At 42.8% G+C, this 15014-nt stretch overlaps 1 protein-coding gene across 2 annotated transcripts in view; it reads left to right on the forward strand.

The window, feature by feature from the left end:
- LOC148033514 (putative LRR receptor-like serine/threonine-protein kinase At1g51810) overlaps positions 1-14732 on the forward strand; it is a 76705-nt gene extending 61973 nt beyond the window's left edge. Inside the window, exons 10-14 of one of the 2 annotated variants that reach the window (XM_087681461.1) lie at positions 13060-13186; positions 13272-13328; positions 13416-13593; positions 13698-13830; positions 14165-14732. In XM_087681461.1, the coding sequence (XP_087537587.1) occupies positions 13060-13186; positions 13272-13328; positions 13416-13593; positions 13698-13830; positions 14165-14440 (771 nt within the window). In that variant the 3' untranslated portion in view covers positions 14441-14732. Of the gene's footprint in view, positions 1-13059; positions 13187-13271; positions 13329-13415; positions 13597-13697; positions 13836-14164 lie in introns of those variants that run through there. The other variant, XM_087681462.1, reaches the window with a different exon arrangement.
- The last annotated feature ends 282 nt before the right edge of the window (positions 14733-15014 follow it).

Consider the following 15014-nt stretch of genomic DNA (forward strand, 5'->3'; position numbering starts at 1 on the left):
GGGCCGAGATGCATGGCCTGAGGTCAAAAGGCCAGGCTGGCTTCAGGAGGGGATATACAACTCTAGACCATATCTTTACGTTGAGGGCAATCATTGAAGAAGGCAAGGCATTCAAGAAAAAGATCTATTGCTGTTTTGTGGACTTTCGCAAGGCCTTTGACACAGTGCCACGTGCTAGACTCATGAAAAGAATGCAAAACATTGATGTGCCCGTAGAGATACAGTGGAGTATCTATGCCCTATATGAGACAGTGACAGGCAGAGTACGAACACCTGAGGGCATCTCAGATACAGTCAATAGCACCATTGGGGTGAAACAAGGCTGTCCACTTTCACCGACACTTTTTGGGCTGTATATAGATGAAATTTCAGAATATGTGGATAGGACGGGTGGGGCCGGAGCCAGCCTAGCTGGAGTGCTGATACCATTACTGCTTTATGCCGATGATATTGTACTTATATCTGACTCACCTGAGGGACTAAATAGACACTTGGATGCATTATCAGCTTTTTGCAGAGATAGAGATCTTAAGGTGAACCTTGGGAAAACTAAAGTTATGGTATTTAACACTTCAGCTGCTTGGGTGACAAGAGCTGAGCACCAGTTTACTTTTGACGGAGAGCCAGTGGAGATGGTTAGGCAGTATGTTTATTTGGGGGTCACATTGAAGGGACCACAGTTCTCTTGGAGAGAGACATCAGAGGCTCGTTTGGCAAAAGCATATGCAGCCTTAGGGGCATTGGAGAGGCAATGTGCTCACATACAATTTCATGAGCCGCGCACCAAACTGTGGCTTTTTGACACCTTGGTTACACCCACACTCCTATATGGGGCAGCTATTTGGGGTCCGAGTCTGTTTCACACGAGGAGACAGCCTTTGGGAGACCAGGATGGACCAGAGAAGGAATACTATGATGGATGGGAGCATATGGAAAGACCACTGGTCATGATGATCTCACGCATGATACGAGCGAAGAGCTCGACCCCACATGAGATTATCAGAGCTGAGTTGGGGGCATCACCCATGGTGGCTGAGGCCTTGGTTCAGGCAGTGACTTTCATACATAGACTATGGGAGCTCCCCCAAGATAGATACCCACGGCTAGCCCTGGCCTCTTCTAGACAACTAGCAGCAGACGGTGACAGACACTGTTGGTATGCTCAGATGAGTACATGGATGCGTCTACATGGTCTGCAGATTGACAGACTACCCCCCTTTGACTATAGCCTGGATTGCCCTACACTTGACCTAAGCCGATCAGAGCTAAACCATGTGATCAGAGCAGACATACTGAAGTTAGATACGGAGAAGACCTGGATCCGACCCCCCTCGCCCCATGGCACGAGGATGGCACACTACCAGACCCACTTCCTCCAGGTTACTGAGGATGGTTTCATCACCCGACCCAATTACATGGACACACAGTTGCCTCATGGACTACACACAGTTATTGGTCAGATCTGCACCTCATCCCACCACCTGAGGATTGAGACAGGCAGATGGGAGGGTATACAGACAGAAGAACGCATATGCCCACTATGCGACAGAGAGACAGAGACAGAGGAACACTACATCTGCCGATGCACTGTATATTACGACATACGAGGTAGATACCACTGTCTGTTTCGAGAGGGTTTTGGACCCCTGAGACGGATCATGCAGTATGAGGATCAGAGATGCTTGGGATTTTTCCTCTTGGAGCTCCAGAGGCGCAGAGCAACAATTTTACGGAGTAGGAGGCCCCCACAGCTCGGCTCACATAGACAGAGAGCAGTCACTGACTTTTTCATGGATACACGACAGAGTATGACAGATACCACTACTACTGCCACACAGCCTACAGGAGTACATCATCATTGGACCTCATCTTCTGTAGGTGTCCCTTTGGATAGAGCAGTGGCACTTAGCCGGTCTAGGCGCCCACGTCCACCCGGACGAAGGCCTAGACATCCACACCACAGACAAATTAAAGCCATCATTGAGCGCCACAGGAGACAGATGCCAAGACGCCTCAGCTATGCAGAGATACACCTCCCTAGAGAACAGACATATCATTGATGGAGAGTTTTCCTTTCTCTACTCTCACTTTCAGATCATTGACATGTTTCCCTTTTATGGGACACTATTTCATTTCCTTTTCAGTCTTATAGGCATGTTTTTAATCTTTTTTCTCGTTCTAGATGAGAAACACACCATCATTGTATGTACTGCTTTGGTCTCATAGGCCACATTGGCCTTTTAGAGACGTTAATATACTCTCTCTCTCTCTCTCTCTCTCTCTCTCTCTCTCCCTGGCTCTCAAGCTCACTCTCTCACAAAGTAGAATGTCAAATGTGGTCTTTCCTGGTTCCCTGGACCTCTTATTGCCCCATCCTAGCCTGCTGTAATCTCAGAAGCTAATCCCTCACACTCTTTCAACCAGAAATTTGAATTTGTGCCCCTATTTCCTGTTTCTAGCAGTAGTAGAACCCTTTTTGTTTTTCTTCTTTTTCCTATCCTAATCTTAATCTAATGCAACAAAAATAAAAAACAGAGATGGAGATGGACGATCCTACTCTAATATTTAACAACAAATCAAAATACTTACTCCAAGGATTAAAATCTCTTAAATCTCCTAACTATCTCGAGCACCGGTTCGGGCTGCAAACCCTACTTCTATGCTCGATTCGATGCGCGCGGCGCTTGAGGCTTGATTCCGTCGGTCCCAGCAACGGAACCAAAATGAAGGGGAGCTACGGAGCTCTACCCCGAGACCTACGGACCTCTTATTGATCAAGTGTTTTAAGCCGAGCGGCCATGGCTACCTCTCACATAGCCGACGCGCAATGCCTACCTTACGGGTGTAGTGAGCTTACCTTGATGCTCGATCGAGTTCCCTCCTCTCTCTTGCACTCTGGTAGCTCCACGATCCTTGCGGCAAGCTCAAGAAACCTCAAGCTCTCTCCATCAAGCTCCATCCTCCATAGCCGCGCGAGAAAAGAGAAGAGAAGAAAAGAAGAGAAGATGAAGAGAGAAGATGGAGAGCTTCTTCTCCACGATCCCTCACTCTCACACACTCACTCCCTCACACCCTCAATCCCTCACTCAAGCACAAGCAAGAAGGCAAGAAACAAGAAAAGAAGAAGAAGAAGCTTTGGCCACACACAAGAATGATCTTCTCATTCACTTTTGAACTTTATATACATGCCCTACTTTTGGGCGGTTATCCCCACTTTTTATATGGCCGGCCATTAGCCTAGGCCCTCTTTTCCTATTTCCCACCATTCTAACTTATCCCATTCCCAACTAGTGCATAGAATTTGCATAGGAGTAAGCGTGGCACTCTTTTACAAGGATTCGGAAGCGCTTTCACAATTAATGGTGCGTTTTTACTCTTTTCTTTTCTCGAGGCGACATTGAGATCTTCTGGAGAGGTCGTCATTTAAATTTTTCAGGGTCTGACTTTCATTTGGGGCGCCTTTTCCTTCCTTTGTCCTGTGCCCTTTCGGTTATCTTCTGTTTTCATTTTCTCGCTCCTCTGCTCCATTTTCCCGCTCCTCTGTGCTGCGGTAAATAAGTGCAATTGAGGACGATTGCAAGGATTTCAAGGGGGAGGGATGTCATGAGGATATGTATTTTTGAAACTTCACTTAACATGTGGATTGATTTTTAATCACATGATTAAGTAAACGTTGCACATGTGAGATGCAACTAGGGTTAAAGTAAATTTATGAGCCCTGGACCCAAGGAAATCATGGGATGTCAATGGCAAAAGTTGCTAGAAGTTGGGGCAGCCTTTTTTTGCACAGAAGCTTCTTGTAGCCAAGTCCAGGTGATATTTATTCTTTCTGAGTACTTTCTCTCTGTGCTTTATGTGTTTATGTACTTGTGGGGGATTTTTCTTTTGTTGGGGACCGGCAATAAAGGCAGGAAGTCTCAGGGTTAGGTTTGTACTTGGTGGTATCTGGTGCCAGTTGTTGGCCTAGGTCATTCATTTGGCCATAAGTGTCAGTTGATGACACTAGAGGAGTGGCGTTTAATGGTACCTAACACCAATCTGATGATCAAAGATGACGCAGAGACACTCAAGAGTGGAAGATGTCTAGCCAATTTAATTATTGGCGAGTCAAATTAGTTTTTAGGGCATCGAAATAATTATTAGATTAATTTTCAGTATTTAAAGTTTGAAAATTAATATTTAATTATGAATAATACTGGAAAAACCATTTGAAAAGGCTGCCACTTGTCAGAAATGTTCATGTAAGACTGAAAAACGTCTTTCTTTAGAGGCCGGAGAGAGGCATTTTTAGTATATTCAGCTTGCAAGAGAGAGAGTGGAGATGCTACTAGTTTGATTTGCAACCATTGCAGGACATTCTGAGGTAGCCAGGGGTTGGAGAAGACCAATCAACAGTAGGTGACAGCATCTACGGGCTGTTGAGACAGGGCAGTAGTAGTAGATGATTGGTTTTCTTCAGTTCTTTGCATCTACAAGTTGTTGTGGCAGGTGAGTAGCTGCGTTTGACTGATTTTCAATCATTCTTTGCGACAAAGCTCTGAATTTTCTCTCTCTATAGCTTTCCCTCTCATCTCCCAGCCATTTCACAGCCTTGCTCCGAAGGTCTTAGCATTTGGACCCTTGGAGGTTGAGAAATTGCAAATTTCTCTATTTTAAACCATAATTTACAGTAGAAATTAGGGTTTACTAGCAGCCTCGGGAAGTGTGCCAGAAATTGGAAGCTCTAAGTCTTGGATTTTTCAAGGCTGAAGGTGAATTTCAGCTAAATTCAGGTGGACTAGCTAGCCATTGAATTTGGGGCATTTCCATCTCTATCAAAGCGGATGAAGGCTAATTAAGTGCCCGAATCAAGGGGCAAAATAGATTGAAGACTTGCTGGTCACTTTGGACAGCAAAGGGAGTTTGGATTGCAAAGGGGATCAGTTGAATCCTATTGTAAATCAACTTCTTCATCAATAAAGCTAAAGGATTACCGAAAGGGGCGCCAATTTTGGGGCCAATCAGGTGTGCATTGTCCAAGATGAGTAGGTAAATTTGTATTTTCAAATTTGCATTAATTGTTTGTTGCTGTAATTAAGTCATAATTAGGGATTTACGACCCATCCATAGAGGGAAGGCTGGTTAATGGTTCCGTTGCGATCTCTTGGCAAACATATTGTTCAGCTACAATACCCTGAATGCATGCTAAATACATTCGAGATCCACTATTTAGTGTAGTAGTCACTATGTTTGGTATACAGATGGGTATGGTTTTCACTGCAGCTCTCAAACTGCATATTTTCATCTGTTATGCCCGGTGTGCAATTAGTTATGCTTGGTATGGCATTGGTTATGCTTGGTGTAGCATCATGTAATGATCATCCTGTCAGAGTGCAGCTATGTGGAAGCGTAGGACAAAGATTGAAAGAGAGTGAACGCAGAGAGAAGAGAGAGAGAGAAAAGGAGACAGTGTAAACGCAGAAAATCTGCAGTGTAGTATGTTGTATAAGAGTGCAGAAATATACACGGGGGCAGAGGAAATATCTGCATATGTCTTCGACTTGATGACCTCGATCTCCGTCAGCCTGAGCACAGTCTGTCTCAGCCAATAGATCTCGAGACCAGAATTTGAAGTGAATAGAATGCTAGAGTGTGCCACAAGCTGGCTATAAATAGCCGGAAAAATAGGAAATAACTGTACCTGGTTGGCTGCATTAAATGCAGCCAACTGCAGTAAACTGGCCGACTGTGTAGTCTGACTGAACATAACTGCTGTCCGACTGCCCAGGGCCACGTGGCATCTTGTTGTACTGCTAAGGTGTCCTCTGCACTGACGTGGAGCTTGCTATACTCGGCTCTCCACCGACTGTCCAGGAAATGACTGTCTAACACATCCGGGGTTGATTATCGAATGTTTGTTTTCAGTGTATGATTATTAATATTCAGAGGTATTCAGTTGGTTTTGTGGACAACAACATGTCTTATGATGCCATTGATGTTTCAGCCATGGTTTATGCTTGGTTTTCGCTATACTATGGTTTGGTTTTGCCAGATGAGTTGAGCTCATGAGAAATGGACATGTCACATGATAATCTGGCAATGTTTTTGAGATTCTTTGTGAGTCTTATGTTATGTTATGTTGGCTGGTAATTTTCAGCATATGTTGGGCATAAGGAATGGTTGAACAACAATGCGCAATGTCCTGTTGACTATGATGCCCTGTGGAAATTCCAGTGTAGTACTTTGCTTTTGATGCATTTAGCAGTGCAATCAAGGACAATTGCAAGGATTTCAAGGGGGAGTGCTGTCATGAGGACATGTATTTTTGAAACTTCACTTAACATGTGGATTAATTTTTAATCACATGATTAAGTAAATGTTGCACATGTGAGGTGCAACTAGGGTTAAAGTAAATTTACGAGCCTGGGACCTGAGGAAACCATGGGATGTCAATAGCAAAAGTTGCTAGAAGTTGAGGCAGCCTTTTTTTGCGCAAAAGTTTCTTGTAGCCAAGTCCAGGTGATATTTATTCTTTCTGAGTACTTTCGCTCTGTGCTATATGTATTTATGTACTTGTGGGGGATTTTTCTTTTGTTGGGGACCAACGATAAAGGCAGGAAGTCTCAGGGTTAGGTTTGTACTTGGTGGTATTTGGTGCTAGTTGTTGGCCTAAGTCATTCATTTGGCCATAAGTGTCAGTTGGTGACACTAGAGGAGTAACATTTAATGGTTCCTAACGCCAATTTGATGGTCAAAGATGGCTCAGAGACACTCAGGAGTGGAAGAAACCTAGCCAATTTAATTATTAGTGAGTCAGATTAGTTTTTAGGGCATCAAAATAATTATTAGATACTGAAAATTAATATTTAATTATGGATAATACTGGAAAAACCATTTGGGAAGGTTGCCACTTGTCAAAAATGTCCATGCAAGACTGAAAAACGTCTTTAGAGGTTGAAGAGAGGCATTTTTAGTGTATTTACCCTATAAGAGAGAGGGAGGAGATACTACTGGTCTGATTTGTAGCCATTGGAGGACCTTCTGAGGTAGCTAGGGCTGGAGAAGACTGCTCAACAGCAGGTGACAGCATCTACAGACTGTTGAGACAGGGCAGTAGGAGTAGATGACTGATTTTTTTCAGTTCTTTGCATCTACAAGTAGTTGTGGCAGGGGAATAGCTGCATTTGACTGATTTTCAGTCATTCTTTGCGACAAAACTCTGAATTTTCTCTCTCTACAACTTTCTCTCTCATCTCCCATCCATTTCACAGCCTTGCTCCGAAGGTCTAAGCATTTGGATCCTTGGAGGTTGAGAAATTGCGAATTTCTTTGTTGTAACCCTAATTTACAGCAGAAATTAGTGGTTAGCAGCAGCCTCGGGAAGTGTGCCAAAAATTGGAAGCTCCAAGTCTTGGATTTTTCAAGGCTGAAGGTGAATTTCATGTAAATTCAGGTGGACTAGCCAACCATTGAATTTGGGGCATTTCCATCTCCATAAAAGCGGATGAAGGCCAATTAAGTGCCCGAATCAAGGGGCAAAATAGATTGAAGACTTGTTGGTCACTTTGGACAGCAAGGGGAGTTTGGATTGCGAAGGGGATCGGTTGAATCCCATTGTAAATCAACTTCTTCATCAATAAAGCTAAAGAAATACCGAAAGGGGCGCCAATTTTGGGGCCAATTGGGTGTGCATTGTCCAAGATGAGTAGATAAATTTGTATTTTCAGATTTGCATTAATTGTTTGTTGCTGTAATTAAGTCATAATCAGGGATTTATGACCCATCCACAGAAGGAAGGTTGGTTATATGGTTTCATAGCGATCTCTTGGAAAATATACTGTTCAGCTACAGTACCCTGAATGCATGTTGAATACATTCAATATCCACTATTCAGTGTACTAGTCACTATGTTTGGTATGCAGATCAATATGGTTTTCACTGCAGCTCTCAAACTGTATATTTGCATCTGTTATGCCCGGTGTGTTATCAGTTATGCTTGGTATGGCATTGGTTATGCTTGGTGTAGCATCAATTAATGATCATCAGGGGTTGATTATCGAATGCTGGTTTTGAGTGTATGATCATTAATATTCAGTGGTATTCAGTTGGTTTTGTGGGACAACAATATGTCTTATGATGCCATTGATATTTCAGCCATGGTTTATGCTTGGTTTTCGCTATACTATGGTTTGGTTTTGCGAGATGAGTTGAGCTCATGAGAAATGGACATGTCACATGATAATCTGGCAATGTTTTTGAGATTCTTTGTGAGTCTTATGTTATGTTATGTTGGCTGGTAATTTTTCAGCATATGTTGGGCATAAGGAATGGTTGAACAGCAATGCGCAATGTTGTGTTGACTATGATGCCCTATGAAAATTCCAGTGTAGTACTTTGCTTTTAATGCATTTAGCAGTGCAATGGAGGACAATTGCAAGGATTTCAAGGGGGAGGGCTATAATGAGGACATGTATTTTTGAAAACTTCACTTAACATGTGGATTAATTTTTAATCACATGATTTAGTAAATGTTGCACATGTGAGGTGCAACTAGGGTTAAAGTAAATTTACGAGCCCGGGACTTGAGGAAACCATGGGATGTCAATGGCAAAAGTTGCTAGAAGTTGAGGCAGCCTTTTTTTGCGCAAAAGCTTCTTGTAGCCAAGTCCAGGTGATATTTATTCTTTACGAGTACTTTCTCTCTGTGCTATATACGTTTATGTACTTGTGGGGGATTTTTCTTTTGTTGGAGACCGGCAATAAAGGTATGAAGTCTCAGGGTTAGGTTTGTACTTGGTGGTATCTGGTGCCGGTTGTTGGTCTAGGTCATTCATTTGGCCATAAGTGTCAGTTGGTGACACTAGAGAAGTGGTGTTTAATGGTACCTAACGTCAATTTGATGGTCAAAGATGGTGCAGAGACACTCGAGAGTGGAAGATGCCTAGCCAATTTAATTATTGGCGAGTCAGATTATTTTTTAGGTCACCGAAATAATTATTAGATTAATTTTCAGTATTTAAAGACTGAAAATTAATATTTAATTATGGATAATACTAGAAAAACCATTTGGGAAGGCTGCCACTTGTCAAAAATGTCATGCAAGACAGAAAAACGTCTTTAGAGGTTGGAGAGAGGCATTTTTAGTGTATTTAGCCTGCAAGAGAGAGGGAGGAGATGCTACTGGTCTGATTTGCAGCCATTGGAGAACCTTCTGAGGTAGCCAGGGGTTGGAGAAGACCAATCAACAGTAGGTGACAGCATCTACGGGCTGTTGAGACAGGGTAGCAGCAATAGATGATTGATTTTCCTCAGTTCTTTGCATCTACAAGCTATTGTGGTAGGACGGTAGCTGCGTTTGTCTGATTTTTAGTCATTCTTTGCGACAAAACTTTGAATTTTCTCTCTCTATAGCTTTCTCTCTCATCTCCCAACCATCTCACAGCCTTCCTCCGAAGGTCTCAACATTTGGACCCTTGGAGGCTAAGAAATTGCAAATTTATCTGCTGTAAACCCTAATTTACAGTAGAAATTAGGGTTTATCAATAGCCTCGGGAATCGTGCCAGAAATTGAAAGCTCCAAGACTTGGAATTTTCAAGGTTGAAGGTGAATTTCAGCTAAATTCAGGTGGAGGACTAGCTAGCCATTGAATTTGGGGCATTTCCATCTTCATCAAAGCGGGTTAAGGCCAATTAAGTGCTCAAATCGAGGGGCAAAATAGATTGAAGACTTGTTGGTAACTTTGGACAGCAAGGGGAGTTTGGATTGCAAAGGGGATCGGGAGAATCCCATTGTAAATTAACTTCTTGCTCAATAAAGCTAAAGAAATACGGAAAGTTGCGCTAATTTTGGGGCCAATCGGGTGTGCATTGACCAAGATCAGTAGGTAAATTTGTATTTTCAGATTTGCATTAATTGTTTGCTGCTGTAATTTAGTTGTAATCAAGGATTTACCACCCATCCACGGAAGGAAGGTTGGTTACACTCAGCACTTCTAATACACGAGTTTCATGGATGATATAAAGCAGCAAGAGCTCTGCCATTGAAATACCCAAATCCACCAACTTATTTCTTTTTCTCACCTCCACCAGCAGCTCTTATCTTCCACAAGACAATGGTCATCTCCTCATGCTTGTTAGCCCTCAATTGTGTCCATATATATCTCTTGGCAACCTTTAGTGCACATTTGTCCTTGCCAACCTTCAACAACTCAGTAATTCACTGTTGTGTGGAGCAAACTCTACAACTTCACGTATCAATTTCCTGACCATGGAAACCATCTATCCAAGCTTCCCCTTGGTTGGGGAAGGCCAAGGTGGAAGCTCCTTCCTGTTGACCGTGTGACCCTTGTTCAAGCTTGCTGCAAGACCACCCTTCAATAGGGGAGGTGCCATTGCTACATAACAGAGAGGCAGCTGCTGCCAGGCCTCACCAAACAAAGATGAGTTTGTAAATGTTGCACTAGAAGAGGAGAAGAGAAGAAAAATTATAGCCTTGCATATCTGTGTAGTGGGGTGGAAAGAAGGCGATAGCCGACAAGAATCCAAGGATTGACCTCTTATCTTGAAATTTACTGATTTGGAGACACGGAGAGACTCTCTCTCTAAAAGGAAAGCCCTCAAGGGGGAGATCTACCTTGAGGATGACCTCATCTCTTTCTCTATCAGCATCCTTTGTCAGTTGTCTACTCATGGCACTACTACATTGGCACCATTACATTGGCATGTAGTACACTCATGGCACCACTCTTTAGGGGTATTCAGATTCAGATTTCGCCGCTGGCATCGTCACACAGAAGTCTCATGGAGGTTATTAATAGTTGCACTCTTGGTTCAAGTCTTATTTGTTGGTCCATTGCAACCTCTTCAACAGCAGCAGAGTACCAAACTTGTTATCATGGTACCCTTGATCTTGCAACTTCACCAGCATGTTCAGGAGTTAGGGCATTCCCAAAATGGGCTCACACTTGTCTGCTTCTAAGTGCCATAGCCTTAGCATAGAATCTGGTCGTGTAAGGACCAGTCACGTTGGAGTTCATTATCATCTTTTTCGAGATCAAATCAAGCTAGCCCTTCAGCTGGAGTATATCTCTACTCAGGACAATGTTGCAGATGTCTTCACGAAGGACTAGCTCTCAGTAGCCTTGGGAGTTGTGATGCCTTGATCTTTCATGATTTCAAGTTAATATAAATTTGAAGTTTCAAGTTTAAGGGTTAAGTTTTATAAATTTCCAATATGAAATATCTACAGTGTTGTATTTTCTTGGGTTTTTTTCTCCGTAAAAGAAGGGTCACATATGGTTCAGCCCCGAGGGTTGAACTGTATTCCAATCATACTATTATACCCATTTGCAATTTCCATAGGGAAAAGTATGGGAAAAACTATGGCCTGAGGGAGTCAAGTAAGGAATTGAGAACAACCACCCTAACTTACACATATCAGGGGGTGTGCCATCCAAAACCACTTGAGTAAAGGTTCTGTCCCTCATAATGACATGGCCAAATGTGTTCCCAATCTCGGAAAGGTAGGGTGTGAGATACTTGTCTATAGGCATGGGAAGGTGATCCGAGTGAGGAATAAACCTTGGGGCCTCAATCCTTCCCTGAAAGGATGCCACTAAAGTCTGGACTGCCCAGTGCGCTAGTAGCAAGCATCGCCTCAGACTGCTCAGGGATGAGAGCTGCCTAGAGCATGTCTTTTACTTTGTTTAGTGTGGTAGGTGGTATCCCAGCCATCAAGAGGCCAGAAATGATGCCTCAAGGGCCACCACTCTGTCACTAATAGCAAGCAGATAAGCAGGAAAACATAGACTGAAGAAAAAGGAGGGGCTGCAGTGGAGTCTCTGTGTGAAGGACTGGTTGCTATCCCAAGAATCTCATTTTCTCTTTTATCCTGTTGAGCTACTGTCTCTTGAGCTGCACTTGCATCGGTGTTTTGCCAAGGGAGTCCCACCCCTTGGGCAAACTAGGCCTTCAGAAGGGATGGATCAAGCTGAGGAGAGAAGTTGGAAAAGGGCTGTGAGAGCAGAGTGGAAAGCTGCCATGACAGGGAAAGACAGGGCATTGTTGAAGGGAGGGACAAGTGGCCAAGTCGCTGAAAGGAACTGCAGGATGCAGGCAGAAATAGCTGAATGCAGAAAACTGAGCAGGTTGGGATGTAGGTGAGTATGCAACCAAGGATACAGGCATTGGTATGCAACCAAGAATGCAGGCATTTTGGTATGCAAACAAGGGTGGAGACCACAGTATGCAGGCAAATTTGAAGTCCAGTGGCAGGCAACTTTGCAGCAGTTTATATGTGGGGTAGGTGGGATGCAGGCAGCTATGAAGAGGTGGCTGAGGCGGTGTCCTTTGCAACTCAGCTGAGCTTGGCTTCACTGACAGACGAATCAGCCACCAAACTTCTTGTGTAAAAGTGCTTTTTGGGTTTGGGGGGAGGGAAGGCAGGAAAGAGGGAAAGGCAGAGAGGGTGAGGAAATGTCAGGTCGCAGAGGTGTGTGTAGAAGGCTAGGGGAAAACAGGAAGAGGAAGGAGGTAATTGTACTGCGCGGGGAGGGGGGTGGGGGGTTTGTAGATACTGTGCAGGCAGCACCAAAAATGAGGGTAGAGGCATTACATAAGGAGTGGCAGCAGGAATGGAGAAGGCAACTCTGTAGGATTCACTTATGGTGATATATTGGCCTCGAGTGGGCAGTTTCAACTTCAAGCTTGAGAGCCTTAATGAGTTCTTTATGCAAGGGATGGGCCCATCTTTATGTTTGGCTGATGCTTATGCAAACAAAGCTGTGCAATGACAAATATGGATGACCTACTGATACGGAGACTCAATGTCCTTGATGCAAGCCAATCCCAACCTTCCACAAGGTCTCAGTAGAGAAGCATCAAGCTTACATGCCATGATTGGTAGGACCTACTTGTGTTCCTACTTTTTAAGTGCTGTTTATGAACTTTGGTAAGTTTGTTACTTACATGTGTTCGTATTTAAGTCAATCACATAAAACCTTATGGTCCACTCACACCATTAGGTTCACGTGACCAAGAAAATGGATACCATGAGAGTTGACTTGGGGTTTAATTATGCAGGTTGAGCGCTTCTGCTCGGTGCATCACAAGAACATTCTAAGTGCTATCGGCTATTGCGACGAATACCATCGCCAACTTTTTGTTTATGAATATATGCAGAAGGGAACTTTGTATGATCAGCTGCATGGTAAGACTGCCATGAAAAGGAGAAGCTTTGATATTGGATTCCTTACTAAAATGCTTTAAAAAGCCTTATGCTGTGTGTAATTCAGATCAAGAGTCTCTCGATTGGAAAACACGGTTAAATATCTTACTACAAGTAGCACAAGGTATGATGATTCTCTTCTTGCTTCAGAGTTGTGTGTTTTTCTTGCAAGAATCTCAATCCCACTTCACACTGTGTACCTTTTTTGTAGGACTTGAATATCTGCACTTTGCCTGCTCTCCAAGCATTATACATGGAAATGTGAGAAGTAGAAATGTTCTTCTGAACAACTCAATGGTGGCAAAAGTATCAGATTTTGCTTTCCATGAGCTATTACCTGATGGTGATAAAGGAGCGCCAGATGCAACTTTGGGCTACTTGGATCCAGAGTAGTACTAATGGATTTCAGTTGTTAAATCTTTATACAAACACTGGATTTATAAGAAAAGTGTTGTCTGAACTTACGTCTATTGTGGTTGCTGCATGGCTTTAGGTACTTCAGACTCAATAAATTGACAAAGGAAAGTGATGTCTATAGCTTTGGAGTGTTGATTCTAGAGGTTGTCTGTGGGCGTATTCCATTTGACACAAGTCTTCAAAAAGAGCAGTGGAACATTGTAGAGTGGGTAAGTTCTAGAAGTGGATAAAGACATCACTAAATGTGGCTTGAACTCTGTGTTTAGGCAGCATTGCATTCTCTCTCGAGATAAGTAAATATCACTTGTTTGGGTTGGCCTTGTGCACAAGAAAGGAACTCTGGATATATATAGTAAATACTCAAAAAACAGTGTCTGGAGTCTAGACAATGTCAAGGTGGGACTTGGAAAAAAATGTAATTGTGGGTCAGATGTGCAAAAGTAGTGCTAGACAAGGCCAGGTTGGTCTGGTACAACGGTAGGGTCAAGTGGGTGGTACATTATTGCTGTTGTAGTGATGATATCTAATTCATGTTTTTTTCAGGTGAGATGGACTGTGCAGAAAGGCAATAACGAGCTAGTGGCTGATCCCTCCTTAGAGGGATGCTATAATAGCAGTTCATTGTCAAAAGTTGTTCAGGTAGCAGTGCAGAGTGTGGAGGCTATAGCTACAGACAGGCCTACAATGTCTGAGATTGTTATGGAGCTCAAAGAGGCACACAAGGTTGAAATGGGTCACCATGTTGCTTTTGCTGCTCCTTCCAGTGTAGATAATGACCCTTCCTTTTCCTCTTCAACGGATTATGATGCAAAGTTGTAGCATAATCGTCCACCTCTAAGTTTTTATACAAAATTTTTTGGCTTTATGCAAATTGTCCCTCTGGCCCTTGTTATCCCAAGATCAGGTGCATAAAGCCTCTTGTCAACAATGAAGCTGCTCATTCAAAAAAAAAACAAAAAAAAGCCAAGCAAGAAGTAAAATCATGAGCTTTTTTAAAAAAAATCTATGAACTGGAAATGGAAAAGTACAAGAAAACCTAATTTTGATATTGGTTCTTTCTAAGTTATCATAGAGTTATTCAAAAAACACACAAGTAATCCATGTAATAATAATACACATTGGAATTGGATTTTTTAAACTTCTGAAATCTACAATGATATAGACACAAAAGATAAAAAGCTCAAGCATGGAGCAAGTGAATCATGATATACCGAAAAAAGATGGATTGACAACATAAGAAATTAACACAACGGAATAATTTAATTCAAGTCATGCTATAGAATATCCGATCTATATGTAATCTAAATTTTCGTCCAACACAGAGATACCCTTAGCAACACCTGAAGTATGCTCTTACTAGAGATTGTAATTTTGCCCATTTGTATTGTGCATT

This window comes from Lygodium microphyllum, chromosome 7 (assembly GCF_053477565.2).
Source record: "Lygodium microphyllum isolate KBCC chromosome 7, Lygodium_microphyllum_v1.1.10, whole genome shotgun sequence".
Classification (NCBI taxonomy): Eukaryota; Viridiplantae; Streptophyta; class Polypodiopsida; order Schizaeales; family Lygodiaceae; genus Lygodium; species Lygodium microphyllum.